Genomic DNA, 15339 nt, shown 5'->3' with positions numbered 1-15339 from the left:
CGGGAATTGATTGATCATGCTGCAGTTCGACTTTTAAGATCAGCAATATTAGCAGGTTGTGTTTTATAAACTATGGATTTAAGATGTCCTTAAGTCTGAGTGTTTCGATGATCTTGGAGCCCACTCAATTGATCCCCTTCTGCCATTTTATTTGTCTCTCCTTCAACCACGCTCGGACTGGAAGAAAATAACGTGTAGCACCATCCTGCTGGAATGTTAATAAATCTTCCTATAAAACTGAATTACCCTCTGTAGCAATTTGAGTATAGCTCATGGCTGATAAGAGGATTAATAAAAGCATATTAAGGTAAAGATCACTTTTCAAATTTCTTTCAATAAATAAAGAGCCAGTAGCGGCATTTTAAAGAATTTTTCCCGAAAGATTGATTTTTGAGGATATTGTGTATGTGCTGCTTAAAAAATACGCGGTTTTCATTCTTCCAATTTCGACAATTTTATTTGTTAATATTTCCGTGTAGAAAAAATTAACATCCAACGCTGAAACATATATTCGGCAGAATATTAGAGATGACGTTGACATGAATTCATGAAATTTTTTTATCAAAATCATCGGCATAGAGTTGTTGAAGTATCGGCATCTTATATAGATAGGGTTTATGTATTTCCAGTGCCTTTCTTACTGTCGCCTGGGATATTCCTCTCTGTTCTGCTACTGTTGGTAAGGAAGTGGTAAGCTCTCTAGCAAATAATCTCAAAACAACAATTTGATGACTGGACAATGAAGAACCTCATTCATCACTCGTGGTTTTTTTTTGTATTACTCACCGAACAAGCCTTACCACAAAAATTTTATCTATACGCATAAAATTTACAACATATCTGTCCGATTTAGATTTCTTTCACTGAAAACAAATACCGCCCGATTGGACACTTTACAACCCTGCTGTTGGCAAGTCAACAGCGGCAACATCGGAAAGCAGCAGCCAGTGCATAATCAGCCCACAGATGTAAATAGCTCCGTGCGGAGCTATTTACATCTCTGGGTCAGCCGCCGTGATGCTCTCTCTGCCACCGACCGCCGAAACGACCGTGTTAACGCGTATAAGTTGCAATATTTAATGTTTTATGCGGAATAAACCGTTTCTATACAACGATAAGAGTTTTTGTACGAACAATTCAAATCATACAGTCCACTTATATCGACACCTGCCATAAATAAAAATAATGGAAGTTTTTTCTTGAAAAGAAACCATTCTCAAACTCTGCACTTAATTAAAAATATCACTGAACAGCACAAGCAAAAGCGAGTTCACGATAATATTCTTGTTTTGGCTACATCTTTTGAATTTGCTTATCATATTTGCATTACACGTATTTTTAGATCCAATGAAATAGTTTTTGTGTAAACACCAACCTGAAAACCAAAATTTCAATTCAGGCAAGTTTATTTGTTTCTGTGACTTTGAAACGCAAGTATTCGAGAACCTTTAGATAAAAATCACCAAAGTAGGATACCACTGAAAAGAGAATTGAACGCCCTCTAAAACGATGTGCCACTTTCCTATATAAGATTCTAAGTCTAAAAATATCCATTTAAAGTGTCCCCTTTACAAACAAAATTGACGCGTTTTTCCGATTTTTCATATTTTTAACTGCAAGAAATGTATTAAGAGTGAGAACTTCGAAATCGACACTTGATATTAAAACACAAACTGTAAACATCGGTGAACTAATCTAGCTTCAGTAAGAAAGATGGATGCTTTTTTTTTTGCGAATCATAATATTTATTTTTGAAATTTTAAGTTTTTAACCATTTAGCCGCATCATTTTGTAACTCAGTTGATTTCTGAGGAAAAGCGTTTCTAAATGCAGAAGCCAAGTCTTGACAGGATTTATTTTTGTCCAACATAGTAAAGGTGTGACAGATGTAACATATTTTTTTGTACACAATATACAAATTTTCCAGCAGTACATGGCACAACTCGCGGCCCGTAACGAGATGTAGATATTTTCACACAGAACGCGTCTCTATTTATTTTTTATCCAATTTATTATAGATAAAGTATCTATCCTCTATATCACCATCTTTAATTATTCTAGGAGATCATCTGCAGTTGCGTCCAAGCACTTCTGACTACTTAATGCAGAGAAAGTATGATTTGGGAGTTAGCCTTTTTGAACGATTGATAGAAAACGGAGTCGAATGTCATACATTAAACGTACAACATAGGATGCGCCCAGAAATATCAAGCTTAATACATCCTCTGATTTATAAAACATTAATTAATCATGTTGATGTTACCAATTACCCTAAAGTTAAAGGGATGACCCACTCATTATATTTTATCGATCATATGGAACCTGAAGAATCTTACGGCGATTCAAGCAAAATGAATACACATGAGGTTAAATTTTTAATTGGACTGGCCATATATCTGCTTCAAAATGGTTATAAACCTGAAAATATAACTATTTTATCAACATATCGGGGTCAGATGTACGCTTTAAAAAAACAGCAATCGAATTGTGCTCTTCAAGAAGTTAAAAAAATCCGGATAGCCGTAGTAGATGATTTTCAAGGGGAAGAAAACAAGATTATTTTGTTATCTTTAGTTAGGAGTAACCCTGAAGGTAATATTGGATTTCTTTCGACAGAGAATAGAGTGTGCGTCGCCTTATCCCGTGCTAAAGAAGGCCTTTATATTATAGGAAATATGACACAATTATGTGGGGCCAGTGATGTAGGTTTATAATTACTCTAAATTAGTATTTCCATTTAAGTTTTGCTTTTTAATTTTGTAGGTCTGGAAATCAATAAAAACAACTTTACAATCACAGAACGCTATAAGTACATTCTTGCCTCTAAGATGTAACAAACATGATGAACATGTAACATTCGTTTCAAAGGATACTGATTTCCTAAAAGTTCCCGAAGGAGGTTGTAACCAATCCTGTAATAGTCTATTAGATTGTGGTCATCGTTGTATTAAAATATGCCATATCGCCGATGCAGATCACATATTATATAAATGTACAGAAAAATGTACCCGGTAAGTAATCATGACAACACTCGTATATGTTTATATGTAAACAAACTTATTAGCCCCTTATTTAGATCTCTTAAATATACCATTTTATTAAATTTTATATATCGTTTTATTAAATCTAACATAATTCACACTAATTGTGCGTTATGTTATTATGCACACAGTTTGTGCAAGTACAGGAATTTTATATGTGAAAATATATTCTCTTAGTTACTATGTTTAAAAACTATGTTTGTACTAATTGTTACAATAAATATCTATGAACTATGGATAACTGCAAATGTGCAGCTTTTTATAAAAGAAAAAAATAAGGCATTGTCAAGTTTTAAAAAATCTAAAAATTTGATGGATTGGGCATATTATAGACAGATGCGTAATCTTGTGGTGGGAATGATAAGGCGAGAAAAAAGAAATTACCTGCAATTTCATCAGAACATCAGAGATAGTAAACAGTTATGGAGAGCTATTAATAATCTAAGTCTAAAAAATGTCTCTAATCGTTCTATTCCTTTAAATCTCCGAGATCCAAACAAAATTAATAACTATTTTGCTTCAATTTATAGCCCGTTAGCTAGTTGCAAAGAAGTTGCTAATTTTCAAAACAAACAGTTTAAGCATGATCTAAATTTTTCATTTCGATTAGCCAAAGTTGAGGAAATTTCTAAAATAGTCTTAAGCCTAAAATCAAATACACACGGTTGTGATTCAATATCAGCGTTAATGTTGCAACACTGTATTCCAAAGCTATCTCCACATATTACGCATATTATAAACTGTTGCCTAGAAGCTGGGTATTTCCCGGGTATGTGGAAAATTTCTCTCCTTTGGCTAAAATTAATAATCCAACTAATTTCAGCGACCATAGACCAATTTCAATTATCGCGGTCATCTCTAAAGTTTTGGAAAAGTTTATACAGCCGCAAATTTATGACTTTCTCACCTCCAATAATATTATTCCGCATAAGCAATCTGGGTTTAGAAGACTACATAGCATGACATCTGTCTTACTAAACGTTACCCAAGAGATAATTTCTGCAATGGATAAAGGTGACTCCCCAGCACTTATAATGCTTCATTTTTCCAAAGCATTTGACACCTTGGATCATCATTTGCTTTTGGCAAAATTGGCTTATTATGGGTTTGATAATGTTTCCCAAATGTTTTTTAAATCCTACTTATCCAACAGAAGGCAAATGGTGGTCTTGGAAGATCAGACTTTTTCAAATATCAAATATATAACATCTGAAGTACCTCAGGGATCTGTTTTGGGACCTCTCTTATTTCTGATGTATGTTTCTGATTTGTTTATAGTTGTAAAATACTGCCAGATCCACGGGTTCGCGGATGATATGCAAATTTATCATTCTTTTAAAGCTGAATCTGTATTGGAGGCATCAAATAAAATAAACGACGATCTTTCTAGAATTTCATTCTTTTCTTCTCAAAATAATTTAAAACTCAATCCTTCAAAGTGTTGTGTTATGTGCTTTACTTCTAAGAACAAAAAAAGATTTGCATTGGACGGTTTAAAGCTTTTTGTGGGAGGTAATCAGCTAAGTATGGTTAAATGTGCAAAAAATCTTGGATTGCTTTTGGATGATGAATTGTGCTTTAAGTTACACGTTTCTAATGTTATTAAAAAGTCATACTATTCTTTAAAGCCATTGTATGCAAACAAAAATATAATTAATTTTAAGGTAAGGAAAAAACTGTGTGAGTCTTTAGTATTAACTATTATGAATTACTGCAATATTGCTTATTTTCCATGTTTAGACAAAATCACTGCGTACCGTTTGCAAAAGCTGCAAAATCAATGCTGCAGATTTATTTATGGACTGAGAAAGTATGATAGAGTCTCTGCAAGGCTATGTGAACTTAGTTGGCTGCGCGTGGAAAATCTATTCTCTTTGCAGTTGGCGGTTTTTGTACATAGACTGCTAGCGTCGTCTATGCCTCCCTACCTCCGCAAAAAACTTACTTTTCGGAAAAATTTACACGAAGCAAATCTGAGATTTATAAATAAGTTGTCAATTCCTAGATATCGAACAGCCTTCTTTCGTCGTAGTTTTCTGTATAATGCTGTGGCAATTTACAATAACCTTGTTCCGAATCCTATAAAAGAAATGTCAGTAGCGGGTTTCAAGAAAAAACTAAAGCTGCATTTTTTAACAAAACAGAATAGCTAAATTGTCAGTAGGTATTTCTTATTTTATAATTTTTTGATTTTTATGGACCAATGGGTGTATATCTGTTTATTTTTATATTAATATTAGTGTTACCATTACAAATGTTAATTATTTTTTTCTTTCTGTTGTGCTATCTAAAATAATTTTGCTTAGGTACATTTTTTAAATAGGTTAAGTAGATAGTAGATAGCCTTTGGCTGACTTCGCCTATGTACACTATTGAAAAGTACAAATAAAGTCATTATTTATTTATTTATTTATTTATTAAAAAAACGTTGAACACATATTCATAATGCCGGAAATTTAATTTCGATTTTCTAAAGACATCAAGTCCACATAAGTTAGAAAAATGTAACTACAAACTAATAGTTAAGTACCCATAACATATATTGGCTCTTTGACTGTTAAAATAGGTTATTTGTGGTATTTACCAATTTTAAGAAAAGCAAAAACGACAAAGAAAAGTGAAAATGATAACGGGGGAAGATTTTTGTTAGGTTCAGAAAATTTTAAAAGATCCATTTTATGCTGTTTATTGAATTTCTTTACACTTTAAAGCTTTTTTTATTGTTTTGACAATCGAATAAACTTTAGTCTAAAAATAGGTGTGGTCAACCAATTATGTTTTCGTGGTATTGTAAATGCAACAAAAAGCAAGCTATGAGCAAATTGTAACTTAGCCAACTGAAAATATTTTTTTAACTTCTGTTTGTGCTAGTTTTACTAGCATAAATTCTCACTGTTGTTCTTACCTAATGCGGTTAAAGTGTCATTTTCACATGACACCACTATTCCTTTAAAGCTATTATTATTTAGAGTGCTATTGAGGAATACCTCTACCTCTAAACATTTTTCTTCATTTAAATCTGTTCACAAAATCTGTTTTGATCTGTTTACAAAGTATTTTGTCATTCCCCAGAAACTCCTCTAACACCATCGGCCTCAAATATCTCCAGTGGTTTTTTGTATAGAACCGTATCAAAATCTTGTGCTCCATTTAACAATATAGCAAAAGGCGTCTGATTACTAATTTAGGGCTGATTGAATAAAGCTCAGTCGAAACACCTTTTTTTGAAACCAAATTGCATTTTAATAATTTTACGATCTTCAAAATGATTATAGAGAAATGATGAGAAAGAGATGATACTAGATAAATAGTGATATATTGTATAATTAGTGTCCCTGTGACTTTATTTTTTGATGACCAGAGCTTGCATTTAGTGTTTAATCTAATTATAACATTTCTTTAATGTATCTTTCTGTAACAAACAACACACATGGTTTTATGTTATATTTATGGTTTTCTTATTCCTCGCAATAGATCTGTTTCGTGATTTATAAAGAGTAATTTAACGTTCCTGTATCCCTTATTATAGTTACCAACTCGTTCTAGTTTACTTTACACTTCTATTTTGTAGTTATTCTAGTGCCCTGTCCTTGAGCTTTGATAAGTTACTATTTCCAGACTTTACTTAGAACAGCTTTTTTCCATAGAAACTTTCCAGCCGATAAATAAATTACCTATGTTTAAACGCTTTTTGAAGACAAAAAAAAATTACTCAAATGAAGTCTTGATAAAACTTTCTCATTGGCAATGTAGCAAGTATCTCATGGATTAATAAAATATATCTCAATTAACAAGAAAAGAAGAAAGCTTGAAAAATAAAAAGCTTTCTATCTGGCTTGCGAGTGTGTACATTTTTGAAATAACAGAAACTTAATAATCAAACAAAATAAAATGGGAATGGTATCCAAATTATAGTAAATACTCAAAATGACCACGACTGTTTTCTAAACATCAAAAAACGATATTTTGCAGATCTACTTCTATCTTACTGGCATTCAGTTCTTTTAAGCAATTAAAAAATCATTGGTGCTGATCTTCTTTATTCGGTACGACGTTGTGCAAACTTTTTTCTTTAGATTCGCCTCAAATAAAAACCAAGAAATATCAGATCGGGCAATCTCGCCAGTGACATAGTCCTCGGTGCTTAAAAGGTGTTTAAACACTGAACTGGTTTTCAATTAGCTTTACTGAACCGGTGCTCTATGAAGAAACCAAAACTTCATTTGCGTAATTATTTTCTTCCTCTTTCAGAATGCAGTACTCTATTACCTTTACACAGTGACGTTTATATTCTAAAAGCGATCAATGTTACTTAATCATTGCTTTTAATAACCATCTGGTTTTCTTACAGTTTAAAAAACAAAAAAAATATTTCTATGTTTACCATAATAAATTGTTTTTTTTTTTGGAAAATGCAGCTATTAAAATATATTGAGTAACAAGTTGATCTATTTGAAAAACTCACTTTTTTCTATTTTTGTGTTTATGGGCTGTAACATGTCCCCAAACAATCTGCTTAAGGTCACTAATATGTAGGGCTTCTGATAGGCAGGATTGAAATATTAGGATATTTTAAAAATATCATAAATTAGGCACATAAAGTCATGGTGAAAAAATATTTATAATTCGATTGATAGAGCAAGATCTGTTTCCATAGTAACTTATGTTTTTAATATACATTTCACATATCGTCGGTTATCAATCATTATGTATCTTGTAATTTAGTGTAATGGGGTCTGGTCAAGATGCCCTTTTGCACTGCGACCATCGTTGATCTATTTTGCTTCCCCTGTCCCTAGCTGTTCAATACGTCCGCGAACAAAATCAGCTCCTTCTGTGGGAGCGTCAGCAGATCATCTTTACTGATCATCTTCACTCAGTGTATATGTGTGTAAAATCCTGTGGCCCAATGCTCCACAATTTTCAATCAAATGTTTCATCGACTCCTCTTCCTCACCTCAGTATCTGCAAATGGCTGTGTTGGATAAGCCCATTCTGTATGGGTGGCCATTACAAGTGTAGTGTTCTGTGAGCGCCCCTAGTAGCGTCAGTAGGCTTTTCCTGTCCAGTATTTGAGCTAGATCCGCCCTCCATGCGTCAAGGAACTTTTTGGAGAGAACCAACCTGTGAGCATCTGTGATGCTGAAATGTTGAAAATGGTTGTATCCTTGCTCAGTGTTATGGATTTGTGTGCTCTAGGCCCTACTATTCCTGTCCCAACTTGTTGGAGCGTTTTTCATCCATCCGTGTACCGCAATTGCGATCCATCTCGTAACCAACCTGAGTTTGTGCACCATTCTTCCTTTGTAGGTAACAGTTAACCAGGTGGCGTATTTACATACTATACTACAGCACAGAGCACCAATCAACTCGGCGCCTCTGCACTGCAGTATAATATGTAGTTGAGAAATGCGCTTATTTATCACTACATACTATACTACAGTACAAAGCATTAGAACGAAAAATGTTTTATGTGATTTGTTTGGTGCTGTAAAATTGGTAGTACCACATTTAATTATTGTGTAATTATTTATGTTGTTATTATTATTATTGAATTTTGTTTTTTTTTGCTTGCTTTTCCGATATACGAGATAAAGGGTGTTTAATATTTAATGAATATGATGCGACTGGATAATTTGAAAACAAATACTTAATGTTGTGAGGGTTTGTTGTATTTTAAACATTTTAATAGTGGCTTGTGGGCTTTTAAAGGTACGTAAATACAACTTTTAAACACGTACGCATAAAATGTAATTTCTTTAGTCCATTCCTAAATTTGGTTTAATTTTAAAATCTAGGTTTCGCTTCAGAGTGTACAGATTTATATTTTTTATCATTAATCTGCTTGTATGGATAATACAGTGAGGTAAACTTTTCTGAAATAGCGAAATATGCCCTTATGTTGGTAAAAATGTTCAAAGTAGCCACACATTGAACCACCAAATAGTAATAGCGCATAAGTTGATTTATATTATTCTGCAATTCATATGAATTAAAAACTTAATTAAAAACTCCTTCAGTGGTTAAGCTTGACTACGTTAAGTATTCTTCTGAAGTTTGTTTTAAATTTTTTTGTAATTTCAGAAACATTTGGAAACTGTTTAGGGTTAGAAGGTGTACCTTGTATTTTTCCCTTGTAAAAAACCGCGTACTAAAAGTTAATAAAGGAATTTAGTCAATGCCAAACCGGGTATACTAAATTTAGTTTTTTTTCGGGGAAAACATATAGGTATAATGTATATGGACATTATTCAAAGTTGAAGCTGATATCTTGGGCCAAACAAGGGATTAAAATAATAGTCTTGTCTTTGTTGGGAAAAAGCCTAAGGATTTAATAAAATTAACACAGTATTTGGTCGGAAGACTAAATTGGTACTCGTGATTTAAGCTTAGCTTACTGTGTGGGAAATAAATCGACTATTAAATATAAATATCATCTGTTAACATATGGTTTGCTGTTATTATTATTCCTTAGATTTTTTTAGTCTTAATTGTATTAATGTCCACTATTATTCTATATTCAAACTAAAATGCTTTTTGAAGACTTCAATAAGGACTTTGATTCTGGAAAAATATGTTTATACATACAAATAGTAAGTACAACAAGCATTATTTTATTATAATATATCTTTATATTATTTTAATAAAAACAAGCAGTTTTAATTTTATTTTAAAGACAATGAATAATATGTTTTTGAAGACGTTAAGGCTCTAAGGTCACTAAATAAGCTTATGCCCTACAATTGTTAAAACGCAATATATCACTATATATTTAAATTTTTTCGTTTAAGATAGGTACTATTGAATTTAATCTTTTCGTTAAATGAATACTAGGTATCATCTCTTTTATTTTTTTTATATAAAATAGATTTAATATAATATTAAATGATTTCTTACTGATTAACAGTGGTGTTCGTAGAAACTCCTTAATTTTGGTAATATTGTCTATAGATAGGTAACATGTCCAATCTATGGTAGACAATATTAGGTAGATGAGTAAAATAAAAAGAAATTAAATAATAATCTATATATTCCTATACATTATGTCTCATTAACACACAAAAATATGGTTCTAATTCTACCATTTCTAATCCGCAAAATCTTTAGGTTTTGCTTTCATATTTTAAGCAAAAGTAGTTGCTTTATTTTTATTCATTAGGCCCTTTAAATTTCAAATCTAAACTAAATAGATAAAACCTTATTAAAATCTAACAATTTATATGTACTTATTTAGATACATACTTTGTATTTATATACATAAAAATAAAAAACCTAACTTAAGAAACAAAGCACTATCGAAATTCTAAAACCCAAAATACAACACACCTTCACAACATTGTTTTTAAATTTTAGTTTTTTAATTAAAGTATCATTGTATTCATTAATTATTTTAACACGCCTTATCTTGTATATTAAAATCATCAACAAAAATGAAACCAATTATAATAATAACATAAATAACCAATAATAATAATAACATAAATAATTACACATTTATTCACTCTGTTACTACCAATTTTACAGCACCAAACAAATCACATAAAAACATTTTTCTTTCTAATGTTCTGTAGCGTAGTATAGTATGTAGTGATAAATAAGCGCATTTATACTGCGCATTTATACTACGTAACTACATATTATACTGCGGTACAGAGCCGCCGAGTTTTATGGTGGTCTGTGCTGTAGTATAGTATGTAAATACGCAACCAGGTGGCCGACCAGTAAAGTTGCGCGCCTTAAAGTTTTCTGTTTCTGTTGTGGCTCAGACCCCAGGATTGCATTCGCATCCATTCTGCAATAGTCCCTGCGTGATTTCCCCTAATTATTATGGAGATATCATCCGCGTAACCGATGGTCTTGCGCCCTCTCCGGTTAAGGAGCCTGATCAGGTCATCCACGAATACAGATCACAGAAGGGAATTAGTACCCTGCCCTGTGAGTAGCCTTTAACTGCAGTAATACTGAGATCCGTGGATTCAAGTGAGGCCCTAATCGATCTTTGGTTCAGCATGCGGCTGACCCATCTTACTATGGCCACATCAGCTCGTCTATTAAAGAGTGCTGTTGCGAGGAAGTCTGCGCCCTCAATGTCCATAAATGCACACAGGGCTATTTCCTTAGATTCTAGGCCTTTTTGATATCTTGAACTATTTTGTATCAGGTAATAGTTTATTTGCCCTTCTGATAGGCAAATTGTAGCCCATGTAACACTCTGATCTGCCTCCATCCTGGTCCAACAGTTTCTTTATTGTCTTCTACATAAAAGGGGATAGACTAATTGGCCTGTAAGATATGGGAGAGTCCCGGGATCTGTTCCCTTCCTTGGGTTTGAATATGACCCCACGAACATGTGGCCATTTCACTTTAGTGTCAGAAGGCGAAACTGCAAACTGTAGACAGAAAAGTGAGTTCTAAGGAGAATCTCTAATGTCCCATTGAAAGTATCTGTGTAGCTGCCATTGTTGTGTTGATGCCATTATGCCACACTTCAGTGTGCCTATCGGATTCGTGCCACCTTTTGAAAGAGCTCTGTGCTGGCCTGGCTGTGACATCCTTAAGATACTCACATAAGAGCTTCCATGATTTCCTTTTGGACTTCCTTAACTCCCTGTTGTAGATGGTTAGGTCTCCCTTGTACTCTTTTTTCAGCTCTTTTGGCTGTATTGAATTTTGTTGGCTGCGCAGTTTCTTAAGATTTCTGTTTCACCAAAGTACATTCCCTCTGCGTAGAGGTCAGGTCAAGGACCTTTGACCTAATGACGCTGTGAAATGATTCTTCCTATTAGCAATTCCCATGTTGGTATTAGGTATTCTAGTGAATGCCTTACCTCTTACGTTTGTGCCCGTGCTTCCCCATAGTGTATTGTGGACATTTACATCATAGTCAATGATCAGGTTTTTTTCGATGGTAACTAAAATATTCCACTAGTCCCATGATATACAATATTCCATTAGACTCTTGATATATCATAGTAACACTATCTATATAAATTTATAATTATGTCTTTTTGTTTCAGGTCGTTGTGTCTTGATGTCACCCATAAATGCAAGAAATTATGCTTTGAGGAATGCGGCTCATGTTATTATACTGTTTTGCGGGAATTTCCTTGTGGTCACAGTAAAAAACTTCCATGTAATGTCACAAATTATAAATGCATGGAGTCCAAAGAAATACAACCTGAGTGTGGTCACGTCCAAAACATATATTGTTATCAAAATACTGGAGAATTTCTTTGTGAAGTAGGTGTGGAGAGAACCATGCCAATATGCGGTCATGTGCAAGTCGTGCAATGTCATATGAACATTGCAGAATTTAAGTGTAAATTTGAAACCGAATTAACATTAGAATGTGGGCACAATGTGAAAAAAATATGTAGTAAGGGGAAAAACGAGGAGGATACTAAGTCTACGGCAACAAACAATAAAAGTTATGATTTACCATGTAATATTATGATTGAGAAAATGATTCCAGCTTGTGGGCATGTTCAAATGTTACCATGTTATCAGAGGCCTGAGGATGTTAAGTGCCAATTTGTTGTTGAAGGTACATTAAGATGCGGTCATAAAAGGAATTATCCCTGTGCTGATAAACAAAATATAGTAAGTTTTCGATATAATTAATAATATTCTTTATAATTTATTATATATTTACTAAATAGGGATAATATAATGATAGTAATAAAATAATGTATTACATTATTTTAGTACATATTATCTGAATTATTTACTATTTTGGGATTGAATACGCTCAACAAATCAACGAAATAAGAAATCTAGAGAAAATTTATTAGGTTAAAGTTAGTAAACAGTAGTAAAGATGGTACCACCTGCTTAGTTTAGTTTTTTAAAGGTGAGCTAACCAGAAAATCAACGAAAAAAAAACATAAAGAATTGAGAACAATACCCAGCATTATTTATTTATTTTACAATGATTCCCCTTATAAACATGAGACGGTACTTGTATGCAGAGATTAAAAAAAGAAAATTATTCAAATCTTAACATTCCTAACCTAAAACCAAAATAGAACAATAAAATATAATGATAGAGATAATGACTAAAATGTAGAAGTAACAACATAATATGTAAGTGATTATTAATTTAATAGCCTTAGATTGGCTGTAGGTCACATTAAGCAGTTCAATATGCACTTTTCTATGGAATTTATCATGATTTATCCACCATGTTAATCATTGGCAGCAAAATAAAGAAATAACTTGAAATAGATTGTGTGGGGTTTGTATCCTTAAATTAATTTTTGATATTTTTTTTTTAAAAAGCTTATAAGATCACAGTTTACAATAGTCTACGAATACCGCTGCTTGGATTTTATACTGAAGAGACTATATGTTGAAGGCTTTAGGTCTACTCCTCCACTATATTGCACATCTTTTTTGAACCTGGAAGCTATATGACCAGATCTGATAGAATCTTAAAATAGTTATTATTTTAACATACTTGATGATCCTTATAATAAAAGTTTTTTCTCTAATATGTATTATATCAACATCGATATTAAATTTAAAATTTGATTGGAATACAACTCCCAAGTTCTTCATTTCATTAGAACGGTTAAACCGACTTATGTGTTTTGCGATATTGGATTTTCTTTTGTATAATGCTGTAAACAATTTATTAACATGTAACATGTATCATAGGCTTTGAAGACACTGGTATTATTAGTAGATGAACATACTCGTACCCACTCTTACCAGCTATCTTTTTTCTATTAAATAGATATGATTGGAAAAATGCAAAGAGCATATATAACGTCAGATATAGCTTAACCCATTCATTCAATAGCAACTTATGGTTGACCTTATCAAGTGCCTTCTCTCAAGTAAAGCTATATGTTCTGAGAGTATGATAAAGTTTGTTACTATATACTTGTCAATTATGAAGACATGGCGATATTTGGAGATTAAGTAGTTCATAAATATTATATCAAATATTCTTGCACCTTAATCATCTAAATCAAGCTAATAGACCGATACCTTTGATGTAGAGGCGACATTACTACTTTTTTCTAGTCGATAATAGAATATATTGAGTTGTTGACAGAATAATATATTTTTACTATAATTATATTTTTACTTTTGTATACCTGGACTGCTAATGCATATGGCCACGATATCCAAAAATGACCACTGCATGGTGGCCGCCATTTTTATAGTGGTTGTGTCCTTTTGTGTTGGTCACTCTGAACATTTTTAGTGTTGCCAACAAAAAATATATTAAATAACGGTAATGAAGTTGACGATGCTGCCGTTTGACGTGTGAGTATAGCGGATTGCCTAGTTTTTGGCGATTTGTAAACGACGCGACGCTTGGGTATATCGTCTGGAACAGGCGATGTATCTTTCTCCTCATTTAATACGTGAATAATGTATCACCATCTTTATTTAAAGGTATTTGGTTCAGTTTCTCAAAACCGAATTATTGTGAATTTGTCCGTCTGTGTTGTTTATAATAGAATAATATATTTGTACTATATAAACCCTTTATAATATAACAAACCCTCATAAAATCATCTATATTTTGATTTTTATAGATGGTTGTACCTATTAATGTGGAAACTCTGTACATGGAAGGAAAGTAAAACTCTTAATAGTAAAAATAGAAACAAAATAAGTTGTTTGTGACAAAAGTAAGTTTGTTTTTAACTGAATTTGTTAAGTAAATACAAGCAAAAATTTAAATAAATATCATGATTTTCATGGTATTAGAATTTATAAGATTCAAGATTATCAAAATAATAAAACAAATATTTTAAAGGGCATGCGTCTATTCCAAGTTAATTGAAACTTTGTCATATTTTAGGTGAGGATTACTTTCTTTCATAAATTTTAATGAAATTCTTAAAGAAGTACTAGAAAAATTACAGATCTAACTATCTTAAATTCTTACCTATATGTAACTTTCTATTTTGTATTTTTGTAAACATAACCTCTCAAAAACTTTAATTGTTTTGTTTCTCTACAGTTGGCACAACCAAAATTTGTCAGAGTGACCAACATCGAAAGGACACAATCACGCAAAATGGCGGCCCCCTAGTAGTGGTCATTTACTTTTCATTGAATTGGCAGTCCAGGTATTTTTATAAGTTCGTGGCTAAATGTCATCTTGTCAACCGCCTTTGTGTTTACATTCTTGGCTTTGTTTTTTCTTTAGTTTTTAGTTGAAAAAGAAAAAGTTCTCATTTGAGTGTTTTTGTGAACTGTTACGATGGTACTTATGCCGTTTGTGCCTTACCATGGGAAAAAGGCGATTCAAGCCGAAATTTTCACAAGTAAATATATC

General features: G+C 32.4%; 1 protein-coding gene across 2 annotated transcripts in view; it reads left to right on the top strand.

The window, feature by feature from the left end:
* LOC126735910 (NFX1-type zinc finger-containing protein 1-like) overlaps nt 1-15339 on the top strand; it is a 96383-nt gene that overhangs the window by 70637 nt on the left and 10407 nt on the right. For both annotated transcript variants that reach the window (XM_050440029.1, XM_050440030.1), the window contains 3 exons: nt 2062-2702; nt 2764-3011; nt 12059-12641. In XM_050440029.1, coding sequence (XP_050295986.1) covers nt 2062-2702; nt 2764-3011; nt 12059-12641 — 1472 coding nt within the window. The remainder of the gene's footprint in view (nt 1-2061; nt 2703-2763; nt 3012-12058; nt 12642-15339) is intronic.

The sequence above is a fragment of the Anthonomus grandis genome, chromosome 5, assembly GCF_022605725.1.
Source record: "Anthonomus grandis grandis chromosome 5, icAntGran1.3, whole genome shotgun sequence".
NCBI classification, from domain to species: Eukaryota; Metazoa; Arthropoda; class Insecta; order Coleoptera; family Curculionidae; genus Anthonomus; species Anthonomus grandis.
This window is presented reverse-complemented; position numbering and strand designations above follow the sequence as displayed.